Raw genomic sequence first — 27,916 nt, forward strand, 5'->3', positions numbered from 1 at the left:
GATTGCAAGATGTTTCTACTTTCCTTCAAAGCCAAAATCATAAGCCTTGAATTGGTTAACATTGCTTGGATTAAAATGTGCTTATGATTGCTGCTAACCTGCCTTTAGTGTGTCAGAAAGGAGAGAGTCTCCAGCTGGACTGAAGTCATGGACATGAACGTTGCTCTTCAGGTCCTTCTCACTCTGGCTGCACTGATCACATACTCAGCAGCGGGTAAGCTGTGCTACTAACCTGAAACACTTTCCTGCTTTAATTCCAGTAATACGACTTCTATTCAAACACCAGTCTGCTCAGTTTACTGATAGTGATTAAACGTACTGTAGTGTAGGCATTAGAGGTCTTGTAGTGAAGCTGTTGTTGCCAGTTGTACTGATTCCCAGCTGAGGCTTTAGCTTGTGCCTCAAATTGAGTTACAATAAAATTTGAAAACACATTTATACTGTTGAAATGACTGTTGCCAGCAGCAGCACATACAACAACGCAAACAACATATCACTGCGTACATATAGTGATAGTAATGAGAAGAAAAATGTTGCTGTTGTGTCTTTTTTTGTGTTGTTTTTCACATAATTTGAACATTTTAGTGAACATTTGCATTGCGTTAAACTTTGTGTGATGTTCAGGTCTGGGGGCCCATTTTCAATGTTTACCAAAAGAAAAAAATGATGTGATTTATTATTTTATTAACCCCTGATTCCTTGGCCTTTGCTCATTTTCTGTGAAGAACATATAAAATAACACATTTTAAATGACTTCACACTGTAAATATTACACATGTGGTGTTGGGCTGAACCTGCTGTTAGTGTGTGTGTGTCTGGGTGTCCATGTGTTTGTATGTGTGTGTGTGTGTGTGTTTGTGTGTGTGTGTGTGTGGACAACATGGACAGGCTGCTGACTGGCTACAGCTGCTAAAGGAGAACCCTATGCTGGCCACCATTTACATGAATTGTTATGGCTGTATTGATTTAAAAAAAACAATAATGTGGTGGGTCCACCAGACCACTGAGTAACTAAAACACGAACACCACACAAGGGTTAAAATTTCATGATGAATGGACCTGTAAATAAAGTCTAAAATTGCTTGAAAAATTGTTGTTGTATTAACTTCAACATTATAAGTTGGGAAGGTTTTTCTTTCTTCTGTAAAACCGCCATTTTCGAGATACAAAGTTTTGCTCCGATAGAGATTAAATGTATTACTAAGTTAATGCATGTTAACCAGCTGACTCACCCGCATAACAATCAGCTGGTTAGGGTTTATAGTACAGTAGGTGCTTACTAAAGAAACAATTCACTGTAAAATCAAATTTGCACATTTATCTCTTTAACCCAACCATATTTGATCAGCCACTTACATTTGCAGTTTGCCACAATACATCTGCTTCTATAGTTTTGCATTGAATCTATGAAGTTAATATAACAGAGGTCTGTCTCACCCAAAAGTAATTCCATTAGTTTTCAGCTATGCTAGCTTTATAACTCCAGTGCCAAACTAAAAAGCACACTTCAGACACCAACCATGCCTTGACCAGCTGACTATATTTGTGGTAAGAAGAATATTTTGCCAGTCTGATCTTTGAGTGAACCTTTCCTTTAAGCTGCTTGTTACACTTATCATAACTACCACAATATCTGTTCTCAAACAGGGAAAAGCCTGAGACTGTGTCGTAAGTCTTTGCACAGTAAGTCGTCTGTACACATTGTTATTGAGCTTTATGATCGGTGTGTTCTCCATCTGTACACCCTTAGGGCCCATATTCTTTGTTTGTCGTATGTCTTATAAGGTCAACTTACAGCATTTGTGAGGTTTTATGTACTAAAACAGTCATAATTAATTTAACAATTTATCCCATAGGCAAGGTGTTTTTTGGTACTGTGCCTTTAAGAATGATATATGTAAATGACTCTATTCTGATTGGCTGTCCTGTACTATGCCTCCTTTAAAAATCACACTGGGCTGAAACACTCTTTATAACTTCGTTAGTGGGTGGGGCCGAACTCCCTTAGGCTGAATAGATGGGTACATGTAAATATTGTGACATCACAAAAACAGACAAATCAATATGGGCAGTAAGCCCTGAGTGATACATTTTGAAATTGTAACGTTTACACACTGCATCAAACTATTTTATTTACAACCCCAATTCCAATGAAGTTGGGACACTGTGTAAAACATAAATAAAAACAGAATACGATGATTTGCAAATCCTTTTCAACCTATATCCAATTGAATACACTACAAAGACAAGATATTTAATGTTCAAACGGATAAACTTTATTGTTTTTTGCAAATATTCACTCATTTTGAATTTGATGCCTGCAACACGTTCCAAAGAAGTTGGGACAGGGGCATGTTTACCACTGTGTTACATCACTTTTCCTTTTAACAACACTCAATAAGCGTTTGGGAACTGAGGACAAACTTCATTTGTTCAACAGTCCGGGGTCTCTGTTGTCGTATTTTGCGCTTCATAATGCGCCACACATTTTCAATGGGAGACAGGTCTGGACTGCAGGCAGGCCGGTCTAGTACCCGCACTCTTTTACTACGAAGCCACGCTGTTGTAATGTGCAGAATGTGGCTTGGCATGGGAAGACTTTCTTGCAAGTAATTTTGGGCCGTTTCTTTTTGTCTATTTATCACACAATGTAAAGGGCAGTAGGTGTTTAGTATGTTCTCCCTGTGTCTGCGTGGGTTTCCCCCCACAGTCCAAGGACATGCGATCAGGCCAATCGGACATGCTAAATTGCCCCTGGGTGTGAGTGTCTGTCTGTCTGTCTGCCCTGCGATGGACTGGTGACCTGTCCAGGGTGTATCCTGCCTTACGCCCGATGACCGCTGGGATAGGCTCCAGCTCCCCCCGCATCCCAGAAAAGAGAAGCAGCTTAGAAGATGTGTGTGTGTAACAAATCACATCTCTCAGTTCCTAATCATGTGATATGTTCTTATTCACCAGGGTATATTTTGGTTTGTCCATCTGAATTTACATGGACAAATCGGCAAATTATACAGTAACTGCATGAAAGAAGTGTACATTTTTATTGTATTTATTTATTTATTTTGTAATCGCTCCCCTCAAATGAAAAGAAAACGTGTGTCATGACCACACACATTGCTGTATGCTTACAAGTTACTACTGAAAGCCAAAAAATCTTAGAGGCTCTTCGTATTATTGTATTAAAATCATTTTCACAGAGCAGATCACTGAAGAGACGCCGCCTGTTTACAGTTTATAGACAAAAAAAAAATTGTGAGTTCAGCTTCTTCTAAGGGTTTACACAGGGGCGTTGCCTGGGTATGTAAAGATCCGGGGCTCTGCCCAATTAATTAATTATATATATATATATATATATATATATATATATATATATATATATATATATATATATATATATATATATATATATATATTAGATTGTTAGATTGTTAATAGATTAAATTGTTAAAATTTAACAATGGGTGCACAAATTCTGCAAAATGACTGTTGGTGACCTAAAGATAGTGAGCTTTTACTAAAGGACATGGACCAGGTATATTCCATCAGTAAATCCATTCCTCAATAAAGTATGCAAAACAGTATGTAAACAATGGATTTCATGCAACTGTGTAATAATGTAAACAATTCACTTGTTTCTAAATTGTTCTTTTACCTTTTATGACACATTGAAACAAATTATTGAAAGAAATATTAATAATTATTAGTGCTAAGCGGTCTACACAATTAACACTCTTTAAGAATTACTTATTATCTATCCTGTATGTTTTTGCACAGTCTTTCTTCTCATAACCTGTTCTTTCTTTAGATCAGTCCAGTCCTGATCAGTTCAGTTCATTTCAGGTCTCTCCACATTTCCTCCCTCTCCACCCTCTCCACCCTCTCTTCTACCCTGTTAAATAGTAATTCAGGAAAGCATGCTTAAAATAAAGCTGGAAACAATATTTTAAATACAAAAGACTGTGCTAAAACAAACTACATCTGGCATTATTTTGCTAGTCTTCGTACTAAAAACGTGTATTTTATTAATAATGTGTTTATTAGGCATTGTTTTCCATACCGCTTGTATTGTCTTCTCCCATCTCCTCTCCTCTCCAGTTCTACTCTGTTCTCCTCTCCTGTTCTCTCCTCTTTCCTCTCCTGTTCTCTGCTCTCCTCTCCTGTTGTCTGTTCTCTTCTCCTCTGCTCTCCTTTCCTGTTGTCTGTTCTCATCTCCTCTCCTGTTCTCTCCTCTCCTCTCCAGGTCTCTGTTCTCCTGACCTCTGCTCTGCTCTCCTCTCCTGTTGTCTGTTAGCTAACTAATTCCGAAGCTGACTAGTGACAAGCTGCATTTTATTAAGCACACGGTGGGTTTGATCTGTGTGTTTTGATTCGGAGACGTGTGTTTTTAACCAGCTATCAGAGCTCCACAAACAATGTCATCACAGTTTACATAGTTAACTACCGTTACCTTTCTCCTTGAAAATACGCCGTATATCCATTTTCTTTCACCGTCAGCGACCTGCAACCTGCTGCCAAAAATGGCTAGAGCACGTGCGCTCCCCCACGGGGGTGGGGGTGGGCTCTCCTCCGCAAGCTGATTGGCTGTTTCTCCTGAAAGGCGGAACTTTATCCTTGAAGCGGCACTATGATTGGCGTTAAGAGATTTCCTATTCTCACAGCAGCATTGGCCTCCTCATTAATAGTACAGCTGAGCGAAAAGGTTCGGGGCTACTGGATAATCATTCGGGGCTGAAGCCCCGGAAGCCCACCCCAGGCGACGCCCCTGGGTTTACAACCACATTACCCATCTATTTGACTGGAAAGAAGACAGTTACAGCTCTCATTTGACCCCCACCTTCTGAATGTAGCTTATGAAATATGAAACTTGTGAAGAATATAAGTGCGTTTTGGAGGAGGGCGTCTCAAGGAGTTGAAAAGGTTAAATATTCCTGCTTTTTGTGAGAAATAAACGTCAGAGCAGTCCATCATTAGAGCATAATGTTTAACATAATGATCATGACAACAACTAACATCATATCTCCAATAATATTAAGTGAAGTGATACTTTATTAATCCCACCTCTGCATTTAACCCATCCGTGAAGTTAAACACCACATACACACTGGTGAATAGACACACACTAGGGGGCAGTGAGCACACTTGCCTAGAGCGGTGGGCAGCCCTATCCACGGCGCTCAGGGAGCAATTGGGGGTTAGGCATCTTGCTCAAGGACACCTCAGTCATGTGCTGTCAGCCCTGGGGATTGAACCGGCAACCTTCTGGTCACAGGGCCAGTTCCCTAACCTCCAGCCCACCACTGCCCCCCTAGAAAGATTAGTTTCTAATATTTAAAAACTAATGGAATAACTAGACTGGGCCGCATTCACTTTGTACAGAAGAGCATCAGCTTTCGTTGCGTCACGGTTGGGATGGTTGCTGTTGTTTCAGAGAGCTAGATGAAGCTGTCAGCCCAGCTCTGTAGTGTCCCCCTCTGTCACTAGGTGGCAGCAGCGTGGAGATGAGCTCTCAGCATTTCCTGTGACGCAGAAGCTAAAGCTCCTCTTTCTGCCGGACTGGCTTCAAGCATCCATTCATAACACAGCCGGTTCGACAAAGTGTTTCACTCCGCACAGCTGCTCGGTTTGTAGAACTGCGTGCGTCGCTTCGTAAAACTAGCGGACATGGAGACTTCTGGAAACTCGCACAAGAAGCAGAAGCTGAGCAACGCTCCTGAGAGCTGGGTGAGTATCCGATAGCCAGCCGGCTAGCAGAGCAGAGCAGCCTGTGAGGATGTGGCTGCTGACAGTGAGGCCGGCTGCTGTCTGCTGAACCCTGCTGAGCGGCACAGAGACTTTCATTTAACTTACTTGCTCGTGGCTGACTTTACATAGACTTCAGGTCCCCTACTAATACCCTACTTTACATGGACTTGGGTAACGCTAGATAGGTTAGTTTTCTCACACTGAGAGCTAACGGCACACTGAGATCAGAAACGGGGAGAATTTCTACTGCATTTTTATCCTGTCAGATAAAAAATACCAATAAATGCATTTATTGTTTAACGTATTTACTACTAAAATAAAAAGTATGTGTAGTATGTGTAGGAATGTGTGGCTGTCTTTGCTCTTTAACGTCAGTCTGGAGTTTCAAATGGGCGTGACTGGCTTGTTGGGGGGCGTGGCTGCGCTCTTGAGGGGCGGCACCGCTTTGCTGTGCGTTTGTGCTTGTTTGTAAACAGCGAACTCATTAGCTTCATAGTACTGACTATTCGCCACCAAAAACAGCCATAATACGATTTGCAGTCTCTCTTTTTCCCTCAGAACGGAAAGCTGTTTTTGCAGCTGTTCCTTTAGGACTGATATATATATATATATAAATGATCGCTGATTTGCTTCTGTTTTGTGCCTCACTGAAAAAGCGGTCCACCCTGAAACGCGCCTGATAGATTTAGTGTGAGTAGGTGAGGCTTAAACTGCTGTAGGCTGAATAGATGTAAGTGAATGTGTTGGTTTTCATGACACGAACCAGTGAAATCAGAGCTGGCCGTTTTGCATTGCACCAGCTTTCCGTAGGAGCCCTGATGATGGTATCCTGTACAAATAAAATTAATGCGTGGGAACGAGATCCTAATGGCCACGACTTAATAAGGTGTGGGACTGAGATTATGGCTTACTAAGTTGTGGCTACACGTTAGGATCTCGTTCCCCACGCTTTACTAAGTTGTAGCCACGACTTAATCATCTCATTCCCATGCCTTACTAAGTCGAAGCCACACGTCATTTTTATTTATACAGGATGTCACCAGCAGGGCTCCACAGGTTTGTACTTAACTTTGTGCTGAAAGTCTTGTCTAAATCTTAGTTAACAGTAGTTAGGTTCACACTGTCATTTTAATAATAAACTATAAACTGATGCTGCTATGATCTTCCTTTGTGGATCACATTGTCATTATCTGGTTTGATAGCAAAAAGAAACATGCAAGAAAAAAAAACAAATCATTTGTTTAGGTCTTTTAATTACCAGGTTTTGCAGGTGACATTCTAGATCCTAGGCTTTGTCACATAGGTAAGATTTGTAAGTCAGGTTTTTGATGTTCTCTGATCTCACAAACAGTGTTATGGCACTGTGTGATCGGATTCCTGCTAGAAATAAGCTCACTGGACAAAAAACGTGCATCACTCATTTTCTAAAACTTGGATGTCTGTCTCCTTTCCTTACTAACAACGCCCATTCAGTTAGGTAGTGATTACACCAGTCTTTTGAAAGAGCTCCTGTCCATTCTAGAGTTAATGTCTACCTTTTTCCACAGTTTTAGAAGTACAGTGTGGTTTTTCCTTGTCCTGTAAAATTGATAATTTAGAGATACAAAATTTTGGTATTGTTCTATATATATATATATATATATATAATTGTTTATAATTATGCTGAACCTTGCTTGAGCTTTATCACAGAAATATTGTTTGCTGATGTAGACAGATGAAGTTTTAAATGTTTTAACGATTGTCCTATTTCTAGGGAATGCAAAGAGCCACTAATGTCACTTATCAAGCCCATCATGTGAGCCGGAACAAACGTGGACAGGCAGTCGGCACAAGAGGGGGTTTCCGTGGTTGCACCGTTTGGTTGACAGGTACAGTCTGACAACCTTTGAACTGAAAAAGACACTGTTTTCTGACTTAGGAAACACATAAAGGTGTATTCGAAACATCCTTTTAGTAGTACATGTTTCAGTGGTGATGCAATGACAAGCATAAATATTGAGAGAGTGAAGAGAATGAACTGGTTGCTTTTGTTTCATCATTGTCATATTGAGTAATATTCAAATGAAGAAGATAATCTAGAAATTAAAGATGAAATTCTGTAATTTAGCTTTGTATTAATTTAGCTTCAGTAATGTACGTCATATAACTGTGGTACTGTATGAGGAAGTCAGGTGTAGCTGAAAAGTATGTTAGGGTGGTGCAGGACATGTATGAGGATAGTGAGACAGTGGTGAGGTGTGCAGTTGGCGTGACAAGTGGTTTCAAGGTGAAAGTAGGGTTACATCAGGGATCAGCTTTGAGCCCCTTCTTGTTTGCAATGGTGATGGAAAGGTTGACAGATGAGGTCAGGCAGGAGGCTCCATGGACCATGATGTTTGCAGATGACATTGTAATCTGTGGTGAGAGTAGAGAGCAGGTGGAAGAGAATCTGGAGAGGTGGAGGTTTGCACTGGAGAGGAGAGGAATGAAGGTCAGTAGAGACAAGACGGAATACATGTGTGTGAATGAGAGGGAGGCAGGTGGAAAGGTGAAGATGCAAGGAGTAGAGGTCGTAAAGGTGGATATCTTGGGTATATCTTGGGTCAGTGTCTCGGGTCAACCATCCAGAGCAATGGACAGTGTAGAAAAGAGGTGAAGAAGAGGGTGCAGGCAGGATGGAGTGGGTGGAGACGGGTGTCAGGGCTGATGGGTGACAGAAGGATAGCAGCAAGAGTGAAAGGGAAGGTTTACAAGACAGTAGTGTGTCCTGCTATGATGTATGGTTTGGAGACTGTGGCTCTGTCTAAAAGACAGGAGGCTGAGCTGGAGGTGGTGGAGATGAAGATGCTGAGATTTTTGTTGGGAGTGACAAGGCTGGACAAGATTAGAAATGAGCAGATCAGAGGGACAGTCAAGGTGGAGCAGTTTGGAGATAAAGCCAGAGAGGCCAGGTTGAGATGGTTTGGACATGTGTTGAGGAGGAATAGTGGATATATTGGGCAAAGAATGTTGGAGATGGAGCTGCCAGGTAGAAGGAGAAGAGGTAGACCTCAGAGAAGGTTTATGGATGTAGTGAAGGTGGACATGGAGATGGTTGGTGTGAAAGTAGAGGAGGCAGTGGATAGGGCAAGATGGAGGCAGATGATCCGCTGTGGCGACCCCTAAAGGGAGCAGCCGAAAGAAGAAGAAGAAGAATGTACGTCATATAACTAGTCGCTATGTTTCCACAATTGACTGCTTGCAAAATTCTGCCAACTCCTGCCTCTTTTAAATATAGTTGCACTTTCAGCTCAAGCATCTTGGCATCCGCAACCCTTGAGCTGAAACTTGGTAGGAAACTTTAGAAGCACACAGAGAAGAACCTCTGAAAAATGTTATTATACAAAAATGGACTGGTTTTAAAAGGGATGCAGGTTTCTGAAAATCAAATGTCTTTTTAAGCCCCTGGGCGTTAATGCATCAGGTGTTCATGTCTAATTAGGAGCATGCCTGAGCTAAGAATCCTGACCCTTTAATGCTAAATCTAACACAGGAGTTAGTCTGAGCAACTAAGGTGATAAAAATGAAACATTAGAAATGATATGAAGTGTACTATCAAATGTATTAATATTTATCTTTACACAGAACGTAATCAATGGCAGTTGCAGCTGCTGTAAAGTCATATTATATGTAGTTTAACACCTTATTAAAAAGTGTATTATCTAATACAGTAAACTAAAGTTTAGCTTACATTATAGACGGTAAAATTCAGCAAATCGTTTGATGTAGAATTGCGAGTGTAGTCCTTCAGAGTTTAATCCAAATGTTTTCAGCTTCAGGAATGCAATAAAACCTGCATTACCCTCCAAATAACCAGGACAGCCTGTATGAATTAAATGTTTTTCTTTAAGACCTTCTCACACGTCTTAGTCCGGTAACTCAGACTAATTTACTACCCTCGCTGTTCTGATTTTTTTCTGCCATTTTGACAAAGTTTTTTTCTTTGCTTGACAGAGGAAGTAGCATTTAGATTATCAGAAAGAAAAAGATTAAAAAAAAAAAAATGTATATATATATATATATATATATACACACACTCACTCACACACACACACACACACACACACACACACACACACACACACACTCACTCACACATACACACACACACACACACACACACACACACACACACACACACACTACTATATAGTAACCATGCACTGTTCACATTAACACTGCATTTTAATTACAGCAAGCCGAGTCATTTCCCTCACCAACTGTTGACTGCGTGTCACTAAAACACAGCTTGATTTGCCCAGAGGAAAAGTGTATGCAGAGTTTTGTGCTGCAGAGCAGCCTAATATAGTTTTATGAGCTTAAACAATATATTCAACTTTATAATGTCCCACACTTGAATATATTAGATTCAGTCAGTCAGTTGCTGAACCACATATTAGCATTTATCACCACTCATCTCATTTACATGAAGTTTGTTGTCTAGAAGGAGACAGCAGAGAGAGCAGGGAATGCATCAGCTGTGTGTGTGTATGTGTGTGTGTGTGTGTGTATGTATGTATGTATGTGTGTGTGTGTGTATATATATGTCTGGTGTTTGATGCAAATTATCCCAAAAAAAAATCTAAAAAAGGGCAAGTTTTGTAATGCGTTAGATTTAACTCATAAAGCATGTTATGCCTAGCAGATGACTTGACTCAGGTGCTTCAGCCATGCATTTGAGCAGGCAACACTGTAACACTGCTAAAGCAGCACTGCTGCATTTCATTAGAACAGTAGGTAAAGCACTGTCTCCCTGTGTTCTGCAGGCTTGTCTGGTGCAGGGAAGACAACAGTGAGCATGGCTCTGGAGGAGCACTTGGTGTGCCATGGTATTCCATGCTACACTCTGGATGGGGACAACATCAGACAGGGCTTGAATAAAAACCTAGGCTTCAGTCCTGAAGACCGTGAGGAGAACATCCGCCGCATCGCTGAGGTGGCAAAGCTGTTTGCTGACGCTGGCCTCGTGTGCATCGCTAGCTTCATCTCCCCTTACAGCCGGGTGAGAGAGTGCTCGTGTGTTTTCATAACAAAATTGCTCTGATATTTTTTGTCTTCTAGAAGAACCAGAGAAAAAAGAGGAGTACCTAATAAAATGGTCTTGACTTTGTAAATTGCTTTTTAGGGAAGCTCCATGTTTCATTTTTTAAAACTGAAGAAGATTTTTTGGTTACTGAATTTAAGGTTAGAGTTAGAACACACTTCAATTTGTTCCCCAATTTTTTCCCCCAATTTAGTCATCTACAATTCCACCCACTAGTTAGGACCCCCAATCACACAATACTACCAACGCTAAGAGGGTGAAGGCTAACACAGGCTTTCTCCAAGACCTGTGAAGCCAGGCTACTGCATCTTTTCAAACTGCTGCTCTCGCAACATCATTGGACAGCTGAACACACTCTGAGGAAATCTGTTACGCCATCTAACAGATGCCTGCGTTGACTAGCATCATGTTGGGGGGGGCATCTACCCACCTAGAGAGAGAGAGAGAGAGAGAGAGAGAGAGAGAGAGAGAGAGAGAGAGAGAGAGAGAGAGAGAGAGAGAGAGAGAGAGAGAGAGAGAGAGAGAGAGAGAGAGAGAGAGAGAGAGAGAGAGAGAGAGAGAGAGAGACCTCTTGTGCTCTCTTGGACTATGAATGCTAATTTGGTATCTGTCAAGGCAGAGGCATGATAAAAGGCGACATTTATGAAAGTGAAGCAGCGGGACTGCTTTGTACTATTCAGAGCTGAGCCTGATTTCCCAAAGGTTTCATAGCACAAACAGCCTCATTATATGGTACAGCAAGCATTGCTCTTCCACTGTACTAATTATCTTAATAGTATGAATCTGTTGGGAAACTGAGTTATGATTACATGTTTTGCCTGATTGTGTTGTTCATGTTGAGCTCTCATTATATTCTCCCATGCTTATTCTCCTGCGTAGGACCGTCTGAACGCCAGGAAGATCCATGAGGCAGCGGGCCTCCCCTTCTTTGAAGTGTTTGTGGATGCCCCGCTGGATGTGTGCGAGCAGAGAGACGTGAAGGGCCTTTACAAAAGAGCCAGAGCTGGAGAGATCAGGGGTGAGACACAGAAGATCTGTTTTGTATAGTGCTTTGCATACAACTATACATTAAAAACCTTAGATGCTGCTGGTACTTTCTTATAGGAGTCAGTTTTGTTATAACTTGGCAATAAATTTTATAAATATAACATTCATTAAGTGACTAATGAAATTGAGATTATATAACCTAGATATACAGTGGGGCAAAAAGTATTTAGTCAGCTACTGATTGTGCAAGTTCTCCTACTTAGAAAGATGAAAGAGGTCTGTAATTTTCATCATAGGTACACTTCAACTATGAGAAACAAAATTAGAAAAATAAATCCAGGAAATCACATTGTAGGATTTTTAAAGAATTTATTTGTAAATTATGGTGGAAAATAATTATTTGGTCACCCACAAACAAGCAAGAGTTCTGGCTCTCACAGACCTGTAACTTCCTCTTTAAGAGGATCTTCTGTCCTCCACTCATTACCTCTATTAATGACACCTGTTTGACCTCGTTATCTGTATAAAAGACACCTGTCCACAGCCTCAAACAGTCAGACTCCAAACTTAACCATGGCCAAGACCAAAGAGCTGTCGAAGGACACCAGGAAGAAAATTGTAGACCTGCACCAGGCTGGGAAGAGTGAATCTACAATAGGCAAGCAGGTTGGTGTGAATAAATCAACTGTGGGAGCAATTGTATTGATCTCAAGATTACCATCCCATGGGGTCAAAATTATCATGAGAACGGTGAACAAAAATCCCAGAACTACACAGAGGGACCTGATGAATGACCTGCAAGAGAGCTGGGACCAAAGTAACAAAGGCTACCCTCAGTAACACACTACGCCAAGAGGGACTCAAATCCTGCAGTGCCAGGCGTGTCCCCCTGCTTAAGTCAGTACATGTCCAGGCCCATCTGAGGTTTGCCAGAGAGCATATGAATGATCCAGAAGAGGATTGGGAGAATATCATGTGGTCAGATGAAATCAAAATAGAACTTTTTGGTAAAAACTCAACTCGTCGTGTTTGGAGGAAGAAGAATGCTGAGTTGCATCCATACCTACTGTTAAGAATGGGGGAGGAAACATCATGCTTTGGAGCTGTCTGACAGGACGACTGATCTGTGTTTTTGTGAGATTTTAAGTCAAAACCTCCTTCCATCAGTGAGAGCATTGAAGATGGAACGTGGCTGGGTCTTCCAGCATGACCATGATCCCAAACACACCGCTCGGGCAATGAAGGAGTGGCTCTGTAAAAAGCATTTCAAGGTCCTGGAGTGGCCTAGCCAGTCTCCAGACCTCAACCCCATAGAAAATTTGTGGAGGGAGTTGAAAGTCCGTGTTGCCCAGCGACAGCCCCAAAACATCACTGCTCTAGAGGAGATCTGCAGGAGGAATGAGCCAAAATACGAGCTACAGTGTGTGCAAACCTGGGCAAGACTTACAGGAAACGTTTGACCTCTGTCATTGCCAACAAAGGTTATGTTACAGAGTATTGAGTTGAACTTTTGTTATTGACAAAATACTTATTTTCCACCATAATTTACAAATAAATTCTTTAAAAATCCTACAATGTGATTTCCTGGATTTATTTTTCTAATTTTGTCTCTCATAGTTGAAGTGTACCTATGATGAAAATTACAGACCTCTCTCATCTTTCTAAGTAGGAGAACTTGCACAATCAGTGGCTGACTAAATACTTTTTTGCCCCACTGTATCTATTTTTGATCTTTGAGCAGAAACATGTTTATCAAAAATAAAGCATAATAACTGATGAAGGATGATACTAGACGTAGTTATAAGCATGTACCATATTTTTTTAAATCACTTGCTATATTCAAATGATTATTTGTTATGTGAAAATAAAAATAAACTACTACTACAACCACTATTAATAATAATAATACTAATGATAAATTTGGTACTATAGTTATGTTTCACCCGAGTTTCTCTAAAACTTGACTTTGCAGTGAGTCATCAGGTTCTCGTTTTGTTTCCCAGCAAAACTGGTTTAATTTTAAAATGTTGTTGTGGGTGAAAAGGGTCCATTTCGGTGAAAACCACATTGGCCCCATATTTTTGAAGCAACAAAATATGATGTATTTTGCAAACATGGTTAAACCTTTAAAACATATAATTCAATGCCTGTAATTCAGCCTAGGCTACTTTTTAAATGAGATACAATACAGAACAGCCATGTAGAGCAGATTCAATTTATGTACATCAGACTGTATATAAAAAAAAAAATAAGCGAGGATGAAAAGTGAGAAAATGCTGTAAGTGAAGTGAGATAAGAAGTCTGCGAAAAGGAAATGAAACCAGGGAGGAAATGCGATTTCTGGTGTTTCTGCACATTGAACCTGCTGAGCGCACTAAAAGCCTTATTTGTATTTCATCTGCGACAGTGCTTGTCAGTGCCATATGTTCCTTAGACTTGAAAGGTGCTTTAATGCCAGCTGGCCTTAAATGGTCTTTTAATCCTTTTTAAATTTGATCTTGAGAAAACTTGTTTAGACTGGCTCAGATAAGCCATAAGTTAACCTCTTCGACTCTAGCCATAATATTCATTTACTAATCTTGGGGCTTATTATCCAGTAACAGTACTGTGAAGTGTTTGGGAACACTATGAATGTAAGGAATGTAAGTCTGGATCTGCCGCTGAAGCAGCCCTGGTCCTTGAGATCTGTCTTCCTGCTGTCTCTGGTTCCAACCTTAGTCTGCCACACCTGCTCCAGTTTATCCTCATAAGAACTTGATTGGCTGGATGTGATGCATTAGTGTAAGGTTGTGAGGGGACAAGCATGTTAGAGACAGGTTGGAACGGGAGGAAAGTAGATCTTTAGGAAGAGGGTTTATTGACCACTGCTTCAAGGGGTCATAAATAAAATTCTGGTGCTAATAGCTTTTCATAACTGTTGATTTATCAAACCTTGGGTCCACCACCACTTTATTAAATGAAACAGTAAGGTTGTCACCTTGTGTTTAGAAACACTTTCCACAACCCTCCACTGTGGTTTTAGCTGCTCTAGAATTCCTTCGATTCAGATTGCATTCTAATCCTCTCTAGACATGTTTTGCTTATTTCTCTAACATCCATCCATCAGTACTTAACTCCCCAGTAATGGACATTTTTGCTTAATTTGTCAAGTGGTGCCTAAACTAACACATTTGTGTGCTGTTGCTGGCAGGGTTTACAGGGATCGACTCAGAATATGAGAAACCCGAGGCTCCGGAGCTGGTGCTGAAGACGGACTCCTGCAGTGTGAATGAGAGCATTCAGCAGCTTCTCGATCTTCTGCAGGAGAGAGTGAGCTCACTTGGCCTTACATTTCTTGCATTATAGCATTGGGTCAATACTCTACAGGAGCGCTGTGCTCAGTCCAGCTCTCAGAAAGCTCAAGATGGCCTTTTGCTTCAAACTAAATCGCAACACCTAGGGATAGAGCAAAAATGTGAAGCCTCTGAGGATCCATGAGGTCTGATTTGAAGAGGAAAAAAAGCAAAACTCCTCTCTTTAGTGCTGACTGTTGCATTATTTAATCAATGTGTTTGTATTTCAGTTGTTACAGTATTATTGCACAAGTGCGTGTAGAAGAAACTGGCTTGTTAACCAGTCAGTGAGTTTTTATAGGCGTTGTTGTTTTGATGTCTTGAGCTACATTTCCATCCAGAGGATTGTTTCTGAAATGCCAATATTGATGATTGTTAAGAACTTTTTTTCTGAAGTTTTGCAGTAACTTTTATTAGAAACTTTTGGCAAACAAACAACACAACAAAACAAGCAAAAAAGTGCATTTGCTCATATATTTAGTGGCATGTGACAGATTTCCCCCCACACGAAAACAGAGCAGCATGATGGAGAGGTAGAGATGAAAGTTTTTTTTGTTTGTTTGTTTGTTTTTTTAAAGTAATGCTACTACATGACCTCTTGTGTGATGGTTCAGACTAGTTGTGGGGGGAGGGGGGCTTGGGATAAAAAAAAAAAAAAATTTTTTTTGTAAATTTCCTTATCTGTAGGTTACGAAGAAGTTAGGCAACATACATAAACATTAGAGATGTAAATGTTATTGATAAACCAAAACTTTATCAGTATTAGTATTTATTTATTTATTTATTTATAGCTGGAAATGAAAGTCACTTTGATGAAAACGAGCTGCTAGTGATTTTCATTTTATCACTTGCAATTTGTGCAGAAAGTCAGTGGAAATAATATAACTGCTGTTGCTTTTATATGATGAAAACACACAAAATGATGAAACACACAAAGCAGCACCTTGTTTTGCCCAAAATTACAATGAGCTGTTCTTCACCTTTCATAGTAACGTACATTTTCTTGAGAAACACATGCAGAATAAAAGGTTTCACTTTGACCACTAGGGAGAGATATTTACCTTTACATGTAAACTGAAAGTCTACAACACAGTTTTTGCTGGTATTGTAGGTTCTGTATTTTACGATCTGTCTCATTATTTTGAACAAGTTGTGAAAATATACAACAACTTGCTTCTGCTCTTAAATAACTCGCCTCTTTATATTTTCAGGACATTGTGCCTGTAGATGCTTCTTATGAGGTGAAAGAGCTCTATGTGCCTGAGAACAAGCTGGACTTGGCTAAGGCAGACGCAGAGACTCTGCCTGCTATCGAGATTGGAAAGGTAAAACCTCTACATTATTTGCAAAAGATTTGAGCTCTACAGCGTCTGTGCAACTTGATTGATGAAGATGCGTTTTTCTGATGGTGGAGATTCAGCTGCATAAATTTTGAAATATCAGAATTGATTGAAAGTGATATTCTGTGAGGTGTGCACTCATTTTTCAAAAAAAAAAATCTTAGTTTTAAAGTAGTTTCTATGACTGTTAACAGTAAGCAGAGTGTTGTACTTGTCACTTTGATCAGTTGTCAGTGCTAGGCTCAAAGCTATTTGTGCTGGACCGCAAAGAGCGCCGTTTAGACTTTGTGTAACAGCAGATGTGATCCTTTTGCAGACTGGAGCTAAAACAGTGCCAGTATCTGCTCTATTGATTACAGCTTAAATCAAGTTGGATGTGATGTTTGCAATTGTGGGCCATGGGTAACAGACAAATTTAAACAAAGTTATGTTTGGATTAGTTTGCTGTTGGGCATGTGGGTTTCTGATGCCAGCTGAACTTTTTAGATGTTCTGAATCTTTTTGATTGTGTTTGAATTTAGTGTTTGATCTATAGGGCATTCTCTGTCTAGCAATGGGAAATGCCCATTAATGGAAATTAATTTTTTTTTTAAATCAGCGTAGTTAAAAATACTGGGCTTCACATCCAATAAACAGTGTTATGGTTTTATTTTTCTGTTTTTAGGTGGACATGCAGTGGGTTCAGGTGCTGGCTGAGGGCTGGGCCACTCCACTTAATGGCTTCATGAGGGAGAGAGAATACCTGCAGTGTCTGCATTTTGACTGCTTGCTTGATGGTAAGCCTTTAAATTTAACTTTCTGTTTTCAGGGCCTAAAATACAGTAGCCCTTCTTTAGCCCAAAGGCCATGGCATGATATTGCTTTTTCTTTTCCGATACCGATACTGATCTAATAATTCTTCTTTAAAAGCCTCTGTGCTTTAAAATAGATTTTTTTTATTAAAGTACTTTGCTAAACAACATCTAGAAGACGTGTCAAATGCCGTGTCATGCTCAAAATACTCAGTCATTCTACTACCCCATAAGAAGAAACATGTATGTAACAGTATAAGTGTGTGCTATTTCAGACTAGGTTTTTTTACAGGATTACAGGATCAGATGTGGCAATTTTTTTTTCACCCAACAAAGGACACAGGAACTAACCTCTAATCCCCAGTACTGTCAGAGGGAGGCATTGTGTGCATATGAGTTAACAGCTGTGCATACATTCCTGAATGAACAAGATGATGATTTTGACCAAAATGACCATAGTGCAGCACTAGAGGGCGCCGTCGATAAGACATGTACAGTCAGTGAGCCTCCTTCATTCACTGGTTTTCTTGTAGTTGTGGTCAAAGCTCAGGGAATAGTGTTCCTCTAAGCAAATTGAATTAAATGAAATATAAAAGTGAATTAATACTAAAAAACACGAGTTTCAGGTTCTGCTCCCTCAACCCTGAATCAGGCTGATCTTATACACCTGGGGCTTTCACAGTATTAGAGAGAGTCACTCGGCTGAAATAAAAGAGAAGAGCGTATGCCTTTTTGATTAAGGGAACAGGCAAATACGCTGAGGGGCTTTTTAGGAAGTAATCTGCTCCTCTCGTTTATGGAACTGTGTAATTACAACAATTTCCCACATCGAGTTTGAGTTTCCAAAAAAGAGTCAATTTAGTTTTATTGCTCCATAACATTGACCCTTCCGCTGTGTGTTGTGTAGCCAAGCATTCCAGCATGCACACACATACGTACAGTGCTCAGAAGTGATCTGGGGAATACAATTAATATGTTGTTTGTTTTTGACTTTCCACAATGAATTTATTTTTTCGTCCTTATCCATCAGAAAATTATATGCAGCAGTAACACCCAGGTTTACTAAATGAAACTCATTGTTAATGTAAAACTTAAATAAAGCCAGTAAAAGTATTCAAACATTAATGGGATAAACGTCTCTTTTGACTCTTTCCTTTATGTAGCTTAGTGTTTAGTATTTTATTCAGTATTTTGTTGCATATCCCTTCTTTTGCATGACGGCTCTAGTCATTGAGGGTATTAGTTTGCACAACTGATGCTCAGCCTGGCTTGTGGGATTTTCTCTTTGGATGGCCGGTGTGGCAGGTATTAAACACTTCATCTCTTTCCACATCGTATATTTTTTTGCACTTTATATTTTAATTTTGTATTGTATTTGCAATCTTTTTCCTAGACTTCTTATTATTAAGAAACAAGACAGTCTCTGTTTTGAACAGTGTTGTGCGTCTGCAGTTTGCATTATTACATTTTTTTTGCATTATTAACTTTAAAATTTTTTTTAAATAAAATATAATGAAAATAAAATTAAAATAAAATAAGTAAAATTCTGGTTTAGGTAATAGTTTTCTATTTTACTCGCATTCAGGCAGACTGAAGGTATTCATTAATAATTTATAAAACAGTTTAAGTTATGTAACACTTAGCATAATACCTTTACAAATTATATAATATAAAAAAAAATAATAAAAGTAGCGATTATAGTGGTCTCCCAAGAATCCTTTGAATACTACAAACACACATTGTTCTTTTTTTTTTTTTTTTTTTTTTTTTTTAAATTACAAGTTGCTTAGATCTTGTGAAGGTGATGGATATGCATTCATGTATATGAATACGAACCATTTAGGTATGAGCTGAGTGACTATAGTATTGTAAATTTTTTTGTCAGTCAAGTAGGATTTAAATGTCAGAAAACATGCTGTCCATGGCTTTTAAGATTTGGAAAAGTATTGATATTTGTCCCGCCATCTGTTTTCTCTTAACACGTTTTCTTATGCTGTGCAGAAGAAGAGAAAGATGTGTAGGTTGCTCATTGCTACACTAACAGTAGCCTTTAGGAAATTTCACATAATTAAGCTTTAGCCGTTTTATTATTTTAATCGACAAAAGAAGCGATTTATGGGCCGTTAACGTGATTTATTAAACTTGCAGCAAGAACTATCAAACCATACCAGCTTACCAGAGAGCATTTTTTCCCCTCTGGCTTGTGTTACCGCACAACCTACCATGCTGAAATGGGTTGCTGGAGAAAGGTGCCACAATTAAGAGAATCCTCAGTCCACCAGGTTAAGGAGCGGTCTGCGGTCCATGTTTATGACTTTTTTCTGTGCACACTGAAAGATACGCTGAAAATGCTCAGATAATGTGTTGGTGGTGGGGGAAAGAGGCTCTTTGCCCACGATAATATCATCAAGTATTGACCATGGCTTTGGGGCCCAGATAGACATCTAGCTTCCTCTGATTGAGAGGTCTTTGCTAGATATTTATGATGTTAGCCTGCTCCTGACCGAGCTCTTGGAAAAGATTGCGCACAGCCAGTGCTTGGATGCTCAGAGGCCTTTGTCTTATGGGAACCAGCTGCTTCAGCTACTTTGTGAAGCACTGAAAGGATTCAAAAAAGGCTGTTTAAAAGTTCGCAGCTCACGTTGGTTCAGTCAATGTGTAGGAGCCAATGACTCTGCCAGACACCAATGTTAGCATTTCAACACTTCACAAAGTCTCACACAGCCTCACATTCAACCCTCAAATAAAGCTATAAGGTTCTGTCCCTCCTCCCCACCTTGTCTCCCCATATATCCTTAACTATACCTGCCTTTGCCTCTTGGGTTTTTTCTTTTTCACAGCACTGAAGCCCACTGTGAGCTGCTGATGTATGTGACGTGTGTTTGACCTATGCCCTCTCCCCATAGGAGGGGTTATTAACATGTCGGTGCCGGTGGTCCTCCCTGTCTCGGGCACAGACAAGGAACGTCTAGACGGCTGCACAGCGGTGGCGCTGGTCTATGGTGGTCGGCGGGTGGCCATCCTGCGCAACCCAGAGTTCTATGAGCACCGCAAGGAGGAGCGCTGTGCGCGGCAATGGGGCACCACCTGCAAGGACCACCCCTACATCAAGGTCAGAGTCGTGGAGTCCCAGATTTACAGTAGCATCACTAGATCACCTCACATGTACCTGTCATGCCTATGTGCGAGGATTATTTCACAAAGCTTGAATTGTCAGTTAGCCAGATAAATTAAGCCTGTCCAGCAGAAAAACAGAGGTAAGGGATATTCATATTGAACTATCCTCAGTTTTAGCCATCTTTTACAAAGTAGGAATTACTTGTGACACAACCTGTCTAGATAGCCTCTGATGTCAGTTCATAATGGTATACATTTGTTTCTGATTTGTTTCTTAAAATCTGACAGCTTCAGTGCCCTTCGCTTTAGCGTTGGGTTGATGATTTATATTACCATCTTGCAGTAGTAACTAAGGGCTAATATTGACCTAAAATTATCATTCTTTCCTTCTCTGTCATGTGCCGTGACATATATATATATATATATATATATATATATGTGTGTGTGTGTGTGTGTGTGTGTGTGTGTGTGTGTGTGTGTGTGTGTATATTTATAAATTTTCTGTTGACTTTTTAAATAGTTTTTGCCTTTATTTAACCAGTCCCTTCATACAACAATTCTAATATGTCATAGTTAAAAATAGAACATACTGCACTTAATAGTCTTAACAAGACAGAACATAACCAACTAATTAATAACACACATGTATGATTCAAACACTACTAGGAAAGATCGTAACAAAGATTTATGTTCTTTCCAACCAGACAAACACTGCAAGCCACTGGATGTTGACTGTGCCACATGCTGCCTGTTCTGTGCGAAACATAACCATTATGTTTTATTAAGTAACATTAGAAGCCCAGTTGGTAATTATATAGCAATTATACTACCGTAATTAGAGAGAGTTACAGGGTGAGGCTCTTTGATGCTGACATGAGGTGCTTTGTAAATTAATTTGGATCATTGTGCCGTTGTTTATTGCAATAATTCTGTGGCTGATGCTTATGTCAGCTCTGAATAGTGACCTGCATGAACACTTTTTGAAAAGCTGGTGTCCAGTGAGGGACAGAAACGATGCATTCACATCCAGCTGTCACCAGTTCATGAATATTCCTGCAGTCAGGGCTGCGTCAGCACAGAGCTTATCTGATCAGCTGCCTGCTTGTGCGTTACTTTGGTCTCATTCATGAAAAGGTTGCTCTGTGCTGTGTGTGTTAGCTGCAGAAGAGCTTGATGATTAGTCTGAAAATCATATCAGATGTACATATTGAGAAAATGTTATTATTTTATTTATTTATTTTTAAACAACTGTTGTTCAATACCAGAGGGGAACGAAGTACACAAATCATGGACTTGAGTTAAAGTAGAGATACCCAAGGTAAAATATTACTCCAGTAATAGTAGAAGTCCTTACTCTAGACCTCAACTTGAGTAAAAGTGCAAAAGTATTTACCTTCAAATGTACTTAAGTATCGAAAGTAAAAGTACTAAAAGATTAATTATGGCTCTGATGTCCTGTTATCATTTTTATAACAAGACTCACTTCTCGAATTCAGTTTAGGTGAAAATCCTCCAGCGTCTCTCTTGGTAAACCAGACTTTTAATAGAATGTCATTAATTAGTGATGCTGACGTCTATTAAAATGATCATAAGCACAAAACACAGAAGGCAAAGAGTTTCCATCAGGGAGAACCGAGTGGCTCTGAAATCACTTTTACAAACAAGCATAATTACAGTTTAAGATTTATTTTTAAATTAGTTACAAGTTGAATAAAAACTGGCTTTAAACTCAGGATCACAAATAAGTTTTCCTTTACTGTATTGATCTTGGTCTCTGTTCATAAACATAAACTAACTGAAACTAATTTACTATAAAATGAAAGTGTTTGTATGAATTCAGAAAAAAAGAAACGTGCCAGTCACGACTGCATGTGTGTACATGTTTCTATATTGTGGTCTATTTACACAAAGTTAGGTTAGTTCATCATTTAGGTGATGCATGTGCTCCCAAATTTTTACACTGCTGCACTGACGTTGAACCGTGTGCTGCTCTGGGTCATGACCAACAGGTCAAAACAAGCTCAGAACAAAGTGACCGCTGTGCCCTGATTGGTGTTCTTGCTTTGCGCTTCTTTTGTTTTGACATGTTATGTTTTTATGTACACAAAGAGCAAAAGGAACGACAGATTTCTCAAAATGTAGTGGAGTGAAAAGTCAGATATTTGAGTTTGAAATGTAGTGGAGTGAAAGGAAAAAGTCGCCCAAAATGGAAACACTTCAGTAAAGTACAGGTACATGAAAAAACTTCTTAAGTACAGTAACGAATTACATTTACTTAGTTACTGTCCACCTGTGTTCACTACCATAGTGCTGTTACAAACCCAAACCCAGAGCTCTCTGTACTTTTCTCGGGTATCTGTGTCCATTTCTCATCACGCAACAGAGCAGGAAAGCAGGCAGTGTTCTCTTGTTGTGTAGTCACATGATTTCTCATGCAGATCGATATCAATGTGATAGAGCTATATGGACAAAGGGACAGGCAATATTTAGGCTTTAAGATGCAGCACCAAACTTGTCCAGGCTGATCTGCCATATTTTCATTATTTTCCATAGTCAGTGACGATGAGAGCTGCTGTAAAGAGCTTCATGCTATGTGGCTATGGCACAATCTTTTCCTTCTGATAAAAGACCCATCCATCATGACCTCGCTGTTGGCTCTCTTTGTCTCTCTCACTTTCTCTTGTAATCCTTTTATCCACCACCTCCTCCATTTCACTTGTATGTTTTGCTTGGATTTCTTGCTCAGCATTCTATTTACACAGTGTTCTGTCAGACCCCTCCCCCCATCCCCCTCTCACCTTCCTCGTCCAAATATATCAGAGTAAATACTGAACAATTGTTTCCATCTGTGAGAATGGACGAGAGGCTCAGGTAGACTTTAATGGTTCACAAACCGGCCGGGCCACTCCAGTCCCCTTTTAAATGGGCGCCAGTGGAGGAAATCTCGCGGACTCTGGAAGGGTCCAGCCCGTCTGCCTCTAACCGCAGTGAGGCCATCCGCCCTGACCAATGACAATTGTAAAAATTGCGCTTATTGAAAATATGGTAATAGTTAAACCCTGTTTTTTGCTTTGGCATCATGTGCCTTTGCTGGAGTGGGATGTTCTTTGCATAAAGCACACACATTCAGGTTGGAGATGATTTAGGCAAAAAGAATCTGGCAGTCCTATCTCACTGTGTTCCCTGGCTCTTAATCTGCTGTCAGAGAATCTTTTAGACGTCTGGCGTAACTCCCTCTGTTCCTGCTTTAGTGATAATGATTGTGTGTTAATATCATTTAGATCTGTGGCTCCAAAGAGTCCCACTGCCCCACATACTCTGGTGTTTTCCAGCTCTAACTCACCTGATTCAGCTAATCGGCTCATTAACAATCCCCTCCTGAGCTGAGTTGGTGTACCATAACAGGAAAACCCTGAAATGTTCAAGACCAGGGTTGAGAACCACTGATTTAGATAAGTCAGTACGAGGTTGAGTTAAAAATTCGACATTTGTTTTCTAATCTTTCATTTTATCCATGTATCATGACACTGCTTGCAATTCTGATCTGAATGCAACCCAATAACATGATGCCCGAACACGACCCAACCCACATCACACCTATGTTGCTATGTAGTGACAGCACTCATCAGATCATCACTAGATAAAATCTAAAATATTAATAGCCTAATTATCCGCCATTCAAAATTAGGTTTATGCCAGATTAATTGATCAAGTGCTGCTTTTGACCAAAATTTTCATTTGACCAAAAATGTTTAATCTGGATGAACTTTGTGTAAGCCAGGGGTTGGCAAGCTATATGTTAAGAAGAGCCAAACACTTACTTTGCTCTTTGGCTCAGCTGTAGCTGCTTTTCTCACATCTCCAGCAGGAAACTTTTCATCAAATGTAGAATATTTTCTTGTAAAATGGCTCTCAACATTCCACCTTTTTACGAGGCTGAAGTCAGCTTCTCATTCATCAGCATCTTGTTCGAATTTTCTCTTTCCAACTCGAGTTGTTCGTGAGGCACCAGAATGTAACTGTTGCACCATTTAAAGGTGGAGCGGGAGAATTTCAACAAGCTGGTACCGGAGAATCTGACTTCAGCTTCGTGACTTTTTTAGCATTTGACAGTTTCCCGTTGCAGATTAAACGTAGCTACCAGCTACCAGCTGAGTGCTTAAAATGCAGTCTGTTTGTCTTCAAATTGTGATGTTTTGTCTTAAATCTCTCTTTGCCATTTTGCTTCTATCTGGACGAGATTGTTGTCTGCAATGCTGTGTACAGACCAACAATCTGTGCGCCAATCTTCAGGTTTAAAGGGTGAATTAGCAGTTATACATGTGGGAAGATGTGGGAAAATTAAAATGAAACTTTCTATGTGTTTTTGGCTGGTAGAAAGGAAATAAACCACTGCAGCTTTTAAAGAATCCTCTCATCATCAAGTACACATCATGTCCAGTACAAACGTTGCAGTTTTTTTTGTACATTTCAGCCTAGACTGCTGTTTTGAGTGTGGCAGAATGCATGGCAGCCAGTCAGAACAGAGGTCATTTACATATACATCAGTCTTAAAGGAGCAGTAGCAAAAAATCAGGGTCGAGACTTTGGAATATGGTAATGTAACGGCGAATTAGGAGTGTTGTAGGCCAGTCCGGATCACGTTTCTCTGACCCAAGTAAAATATTTAAGAAATTATGTCCAATCCAGCTCAGATCCTTCAAAAACTCTTGGTCCTGTCATGTTCAGATAAATATTTTGAGCTCTACTGCTGTGTTTCTGTGTGGCAGCCAAGAAATGTGCCCTGATATTGGCCTTAGCATTGACATATTTGATATTGCTCAACCGAATATGTGCATGACTGTGCACAGCTTGATATGGTTATCACTGATGAAGTGGGCACTGTGAGTAGTGCATGTATGTGTGTCTGTCTGGAATTCCTGGGCTGATGTGTGTCAGTCAGCAGGGCAAGGGCTGGATAACCTGGGTTCAATTGTATGCAGTAAATCCACTTTTTCCTGTTTATTCCCACTGTCCGTATGTGTTATTTCTCCACAGTGGAAATGGGGCCGTGCTGAATATTTACCCGAGCAGAGCACTTATATGTAAGAGGCGGGAAGGCACATGGGTGATTATGGACTCGCCACGCGCAGTTTCTCGTAAAATAACTGCCTTTGGTGACAGAGGGGGTGGGGGGGGTGGGGGGGGCTCAGCTGCTTTAGCAAACACAGTAATATCTCAATTACTCTGGCGTTTCTTTCTTTCTCTTGTTTTTCCTTATTATTCAGTTTTGCATGATGGATGTAGTTTTTCCTCTACAGGTGCACTGCAGCAAGCAGGCAGTGCAGGATCTGAGCAGCTTTCTTTTCCATTTTGAGCTCCGCTCTGATCATTAATTACCCAAATGCTGCTACTGCTACGGTATTCAGGCCAAAGAAAGACAGATTCCCTCACTACGCTGCACATACCAACATTTCTCCAGCTTACCTAGAATCACCTCTTACTTTTCCTTGTTACTCACTCATATCCTCTCTCATTCTCACTTTATCCCTCACTCTCTGTCTCTCTTTGTCTCTCCTCTCTCTGTCTCTTTCTCTCCCTCACAGCTTTCAGTGCCTGCTAAAGTCTTTAGCGCTCTCTCTCTCTCTTTCTCTCACTTTGTGTGTCTCTTCTCTTTGTCTCTTACCCATTTACTCTCTTTCTCTCTGTCTCTTCTCTCTTTCTCAGTCTCACTCGTTCTTTCTCTCTTTTGGGACGCAAATTATTCAAGGACAGTTTTCTCTTCATTTGTTTCTCACTCCTTTTTTCTCTTTCTCTATTTCTCTCTTTCATTCTTTTTCTTTTTCCCCCTCTCACTCTTCCTCACTAGTGTCCCCTCTCCTAGTCTTTCTTCTCTTTTTCTCTCACCCACTCATGCTCACTCCTTAAACCCCTCTGCCTGTGCTGTTTAGGAGTTTCCATGGTCGTAAATTGAGCGGGGGGTGTGAAACGGCTCTCTCGGTCCCAGTGGTCTTAAATCTATCAGAGTACTTTAAGACTGGTGTCCTTACAGTCCCTCCTGTTAACACTGACCAGACTAATGTCAGAATGTCAGCCAAGTCCTTTTTTTAGACTAAATATTGAAAAATTGTGCAAGAGTTACTGCCTAAAGCACAAAAAGTGGGTGTTAGGTAAATAATTCAGTTTAGCAATAGTGTTCCAGGTTTGTGCTGGTCTCATGGCAGAGTTGTCAAGTTCAGAATCCACACTGTGTGAGTGGAAAAGGAGCAACAGGCTCAGTGATTTGCTTAAATACATACAATTCTGATCTTCTTGTCTTGTTATGATTTAGGGGTTGCAGTTGGTTCTTTACTGTCCTGCTTAGGCCAGCAACTAACAATTATTTGGACATTGATAAATGTATTATCTGATATTCAATTAATCAACTACTTGAACCGTTATTCCTTCTATTTCCTCCTGTTTACCCCCCTGTCTGTGTGACAAGTGATTTATTTTATTGTGTAATGAAACAAGCCATATTGCCTCTAATCCCTCATGTACTGTGCTGCAGGCTGTTGGAATGGTTGCATATATTGTATGATCACTGTAGAGCATTGTAGATGGTATTTGTTTTTAATTAAACAATGTGTCTGCCTTGTTTATACCTGTTGTAACCATTCATCTCGAGTAATCTGATCACGACTGTGCTGCTATAACATATAAGTGTTTACACCCAGAAATTCTATTGTGTTTAATGCATCTGCAGTGACTGCTTATAATCTGATTTCATGACTAGTTTCGTGGGCACTCCAGCCACATGAATCACTCTTGTACATCCGCTAGCTAGATCTCTACCCTATCTTAATTGGAGGTGACGCTAATGTTTTTTCCAACCAGTCTCACAGTGATAAGGCTGTTGATGCAGACAGTCCTCCCATGTTGTCAGAGACACTGAGATACTTCACTGTCACACTGTATATACACAGTATTCGCTCATCTGCCTATACATGCATGTGAACTTGAGTGACATCCCATTCTTAATCCATAGGGTTTATTATGATGTCGGCCCACCATTTGCAGCTATAACAGCTTCAACTCTTCTGGGAAGGCATTCCACAAGGTTTAGGAGTGTGTTTATGGGAATTTTTGGCCATTTTTCCAGAAGCGCATTTGTGAGGTCACTGATGTTGGATGAGAATGCCTGGCTCGCAGTCTCTTCTCTAATTCATCCCAGTGGTGTTCTGTAGGGTTGAGGTCAGGACTCTGTGCAGGTCCATCAAGTTCTTCCACACCAAACTCATCCATGTCATTATGGACCTTGCTTTGTGCGCTGTCATGTTGGAATAGGAAGGGGCTGTCCCATTTACATTAAATTTACATTTATGGCATTTGGCTGACGCTCTTATCCAGAGCGACTTACAATTGGATTATTTTACACAGGTAGGTCAAGGCAGTGTTAGGAGTCTTGCCCAAGGACTCTTATTGGTATAGTGTAGGGTGTTTTGCCCAGGTGGGGATTGAACCCCAGTCTACAGTGTAGAAGGCAGAGGTGTTAACCACTACACTAACCTCCCCAAACTGTTCCCA

General features: G+C 40.2%; 1 protein-coding gene across 2 annotated transcripts in view; it reads left to right on the top strand.

Annotated features, from left to right (window-relative positions):
* The first annotated feature begins 5,513 nt into the window (after positions 1–5,513).
* The window catches only part of papss1 (3'-phosphoadenosine 5'-phosphosulfate synthase 1), a 40,586-nt gene continuing 18,183 nt past the window's right edge, over positions 5,514–27,916 (top strand). For both annotated transcript variants that reach the window (XM_017720494.1, XM_037538866.1), the window contains exons 1-8: positions 5,514–5,721; positions 7,496–7,610; positions 10,527–10,762; positions 11,684–11,822; positions 14,982–15,100; positions 16,335–16,448; positions 17,128–17,239; positions 20,161–20,366. In XM_017720494.1, coding sequence (XP_017575983.1) covers positions 5,662–5,721; positions 7,496–7,610; positions 10,527–10,762; positions 11,684–11,822; positions 14,982–15,100; positions 16,335–16,448; positions 17,128–17,239; positions 20,161–20,366 — 1,101 coding nt within the window. In that variant the 5' untranslated portion in view covers positions 5,514–5,661. The remainder of the gene's footprint in view (positions 5,722–7,495; positions 7,611–10,526; positions 10,763–11,683; positions 11,823–14,981; positions 15,101–16,334; positions 16,449–17,127; positions 17,240–20,160; positions 20,367–27,916) is intronic.

The sequence above is a fragment of the Pygocentrus nattereri genome, chromosome 5, assembly GCF_015220715.1.
Source record: "Pygocentrus nattereri isolate fPygNat1 chromosome 5, fPygNat1.pri, whole genome shotgun sequence".
Taxonomy (NCBI): domain Eukaryota; kingdom Metazoa; phylum Chordata; class Actinopteri; order Characiformes; family Serrasalmidae; genus Pygocentrus; species Pygocentrus nattereri.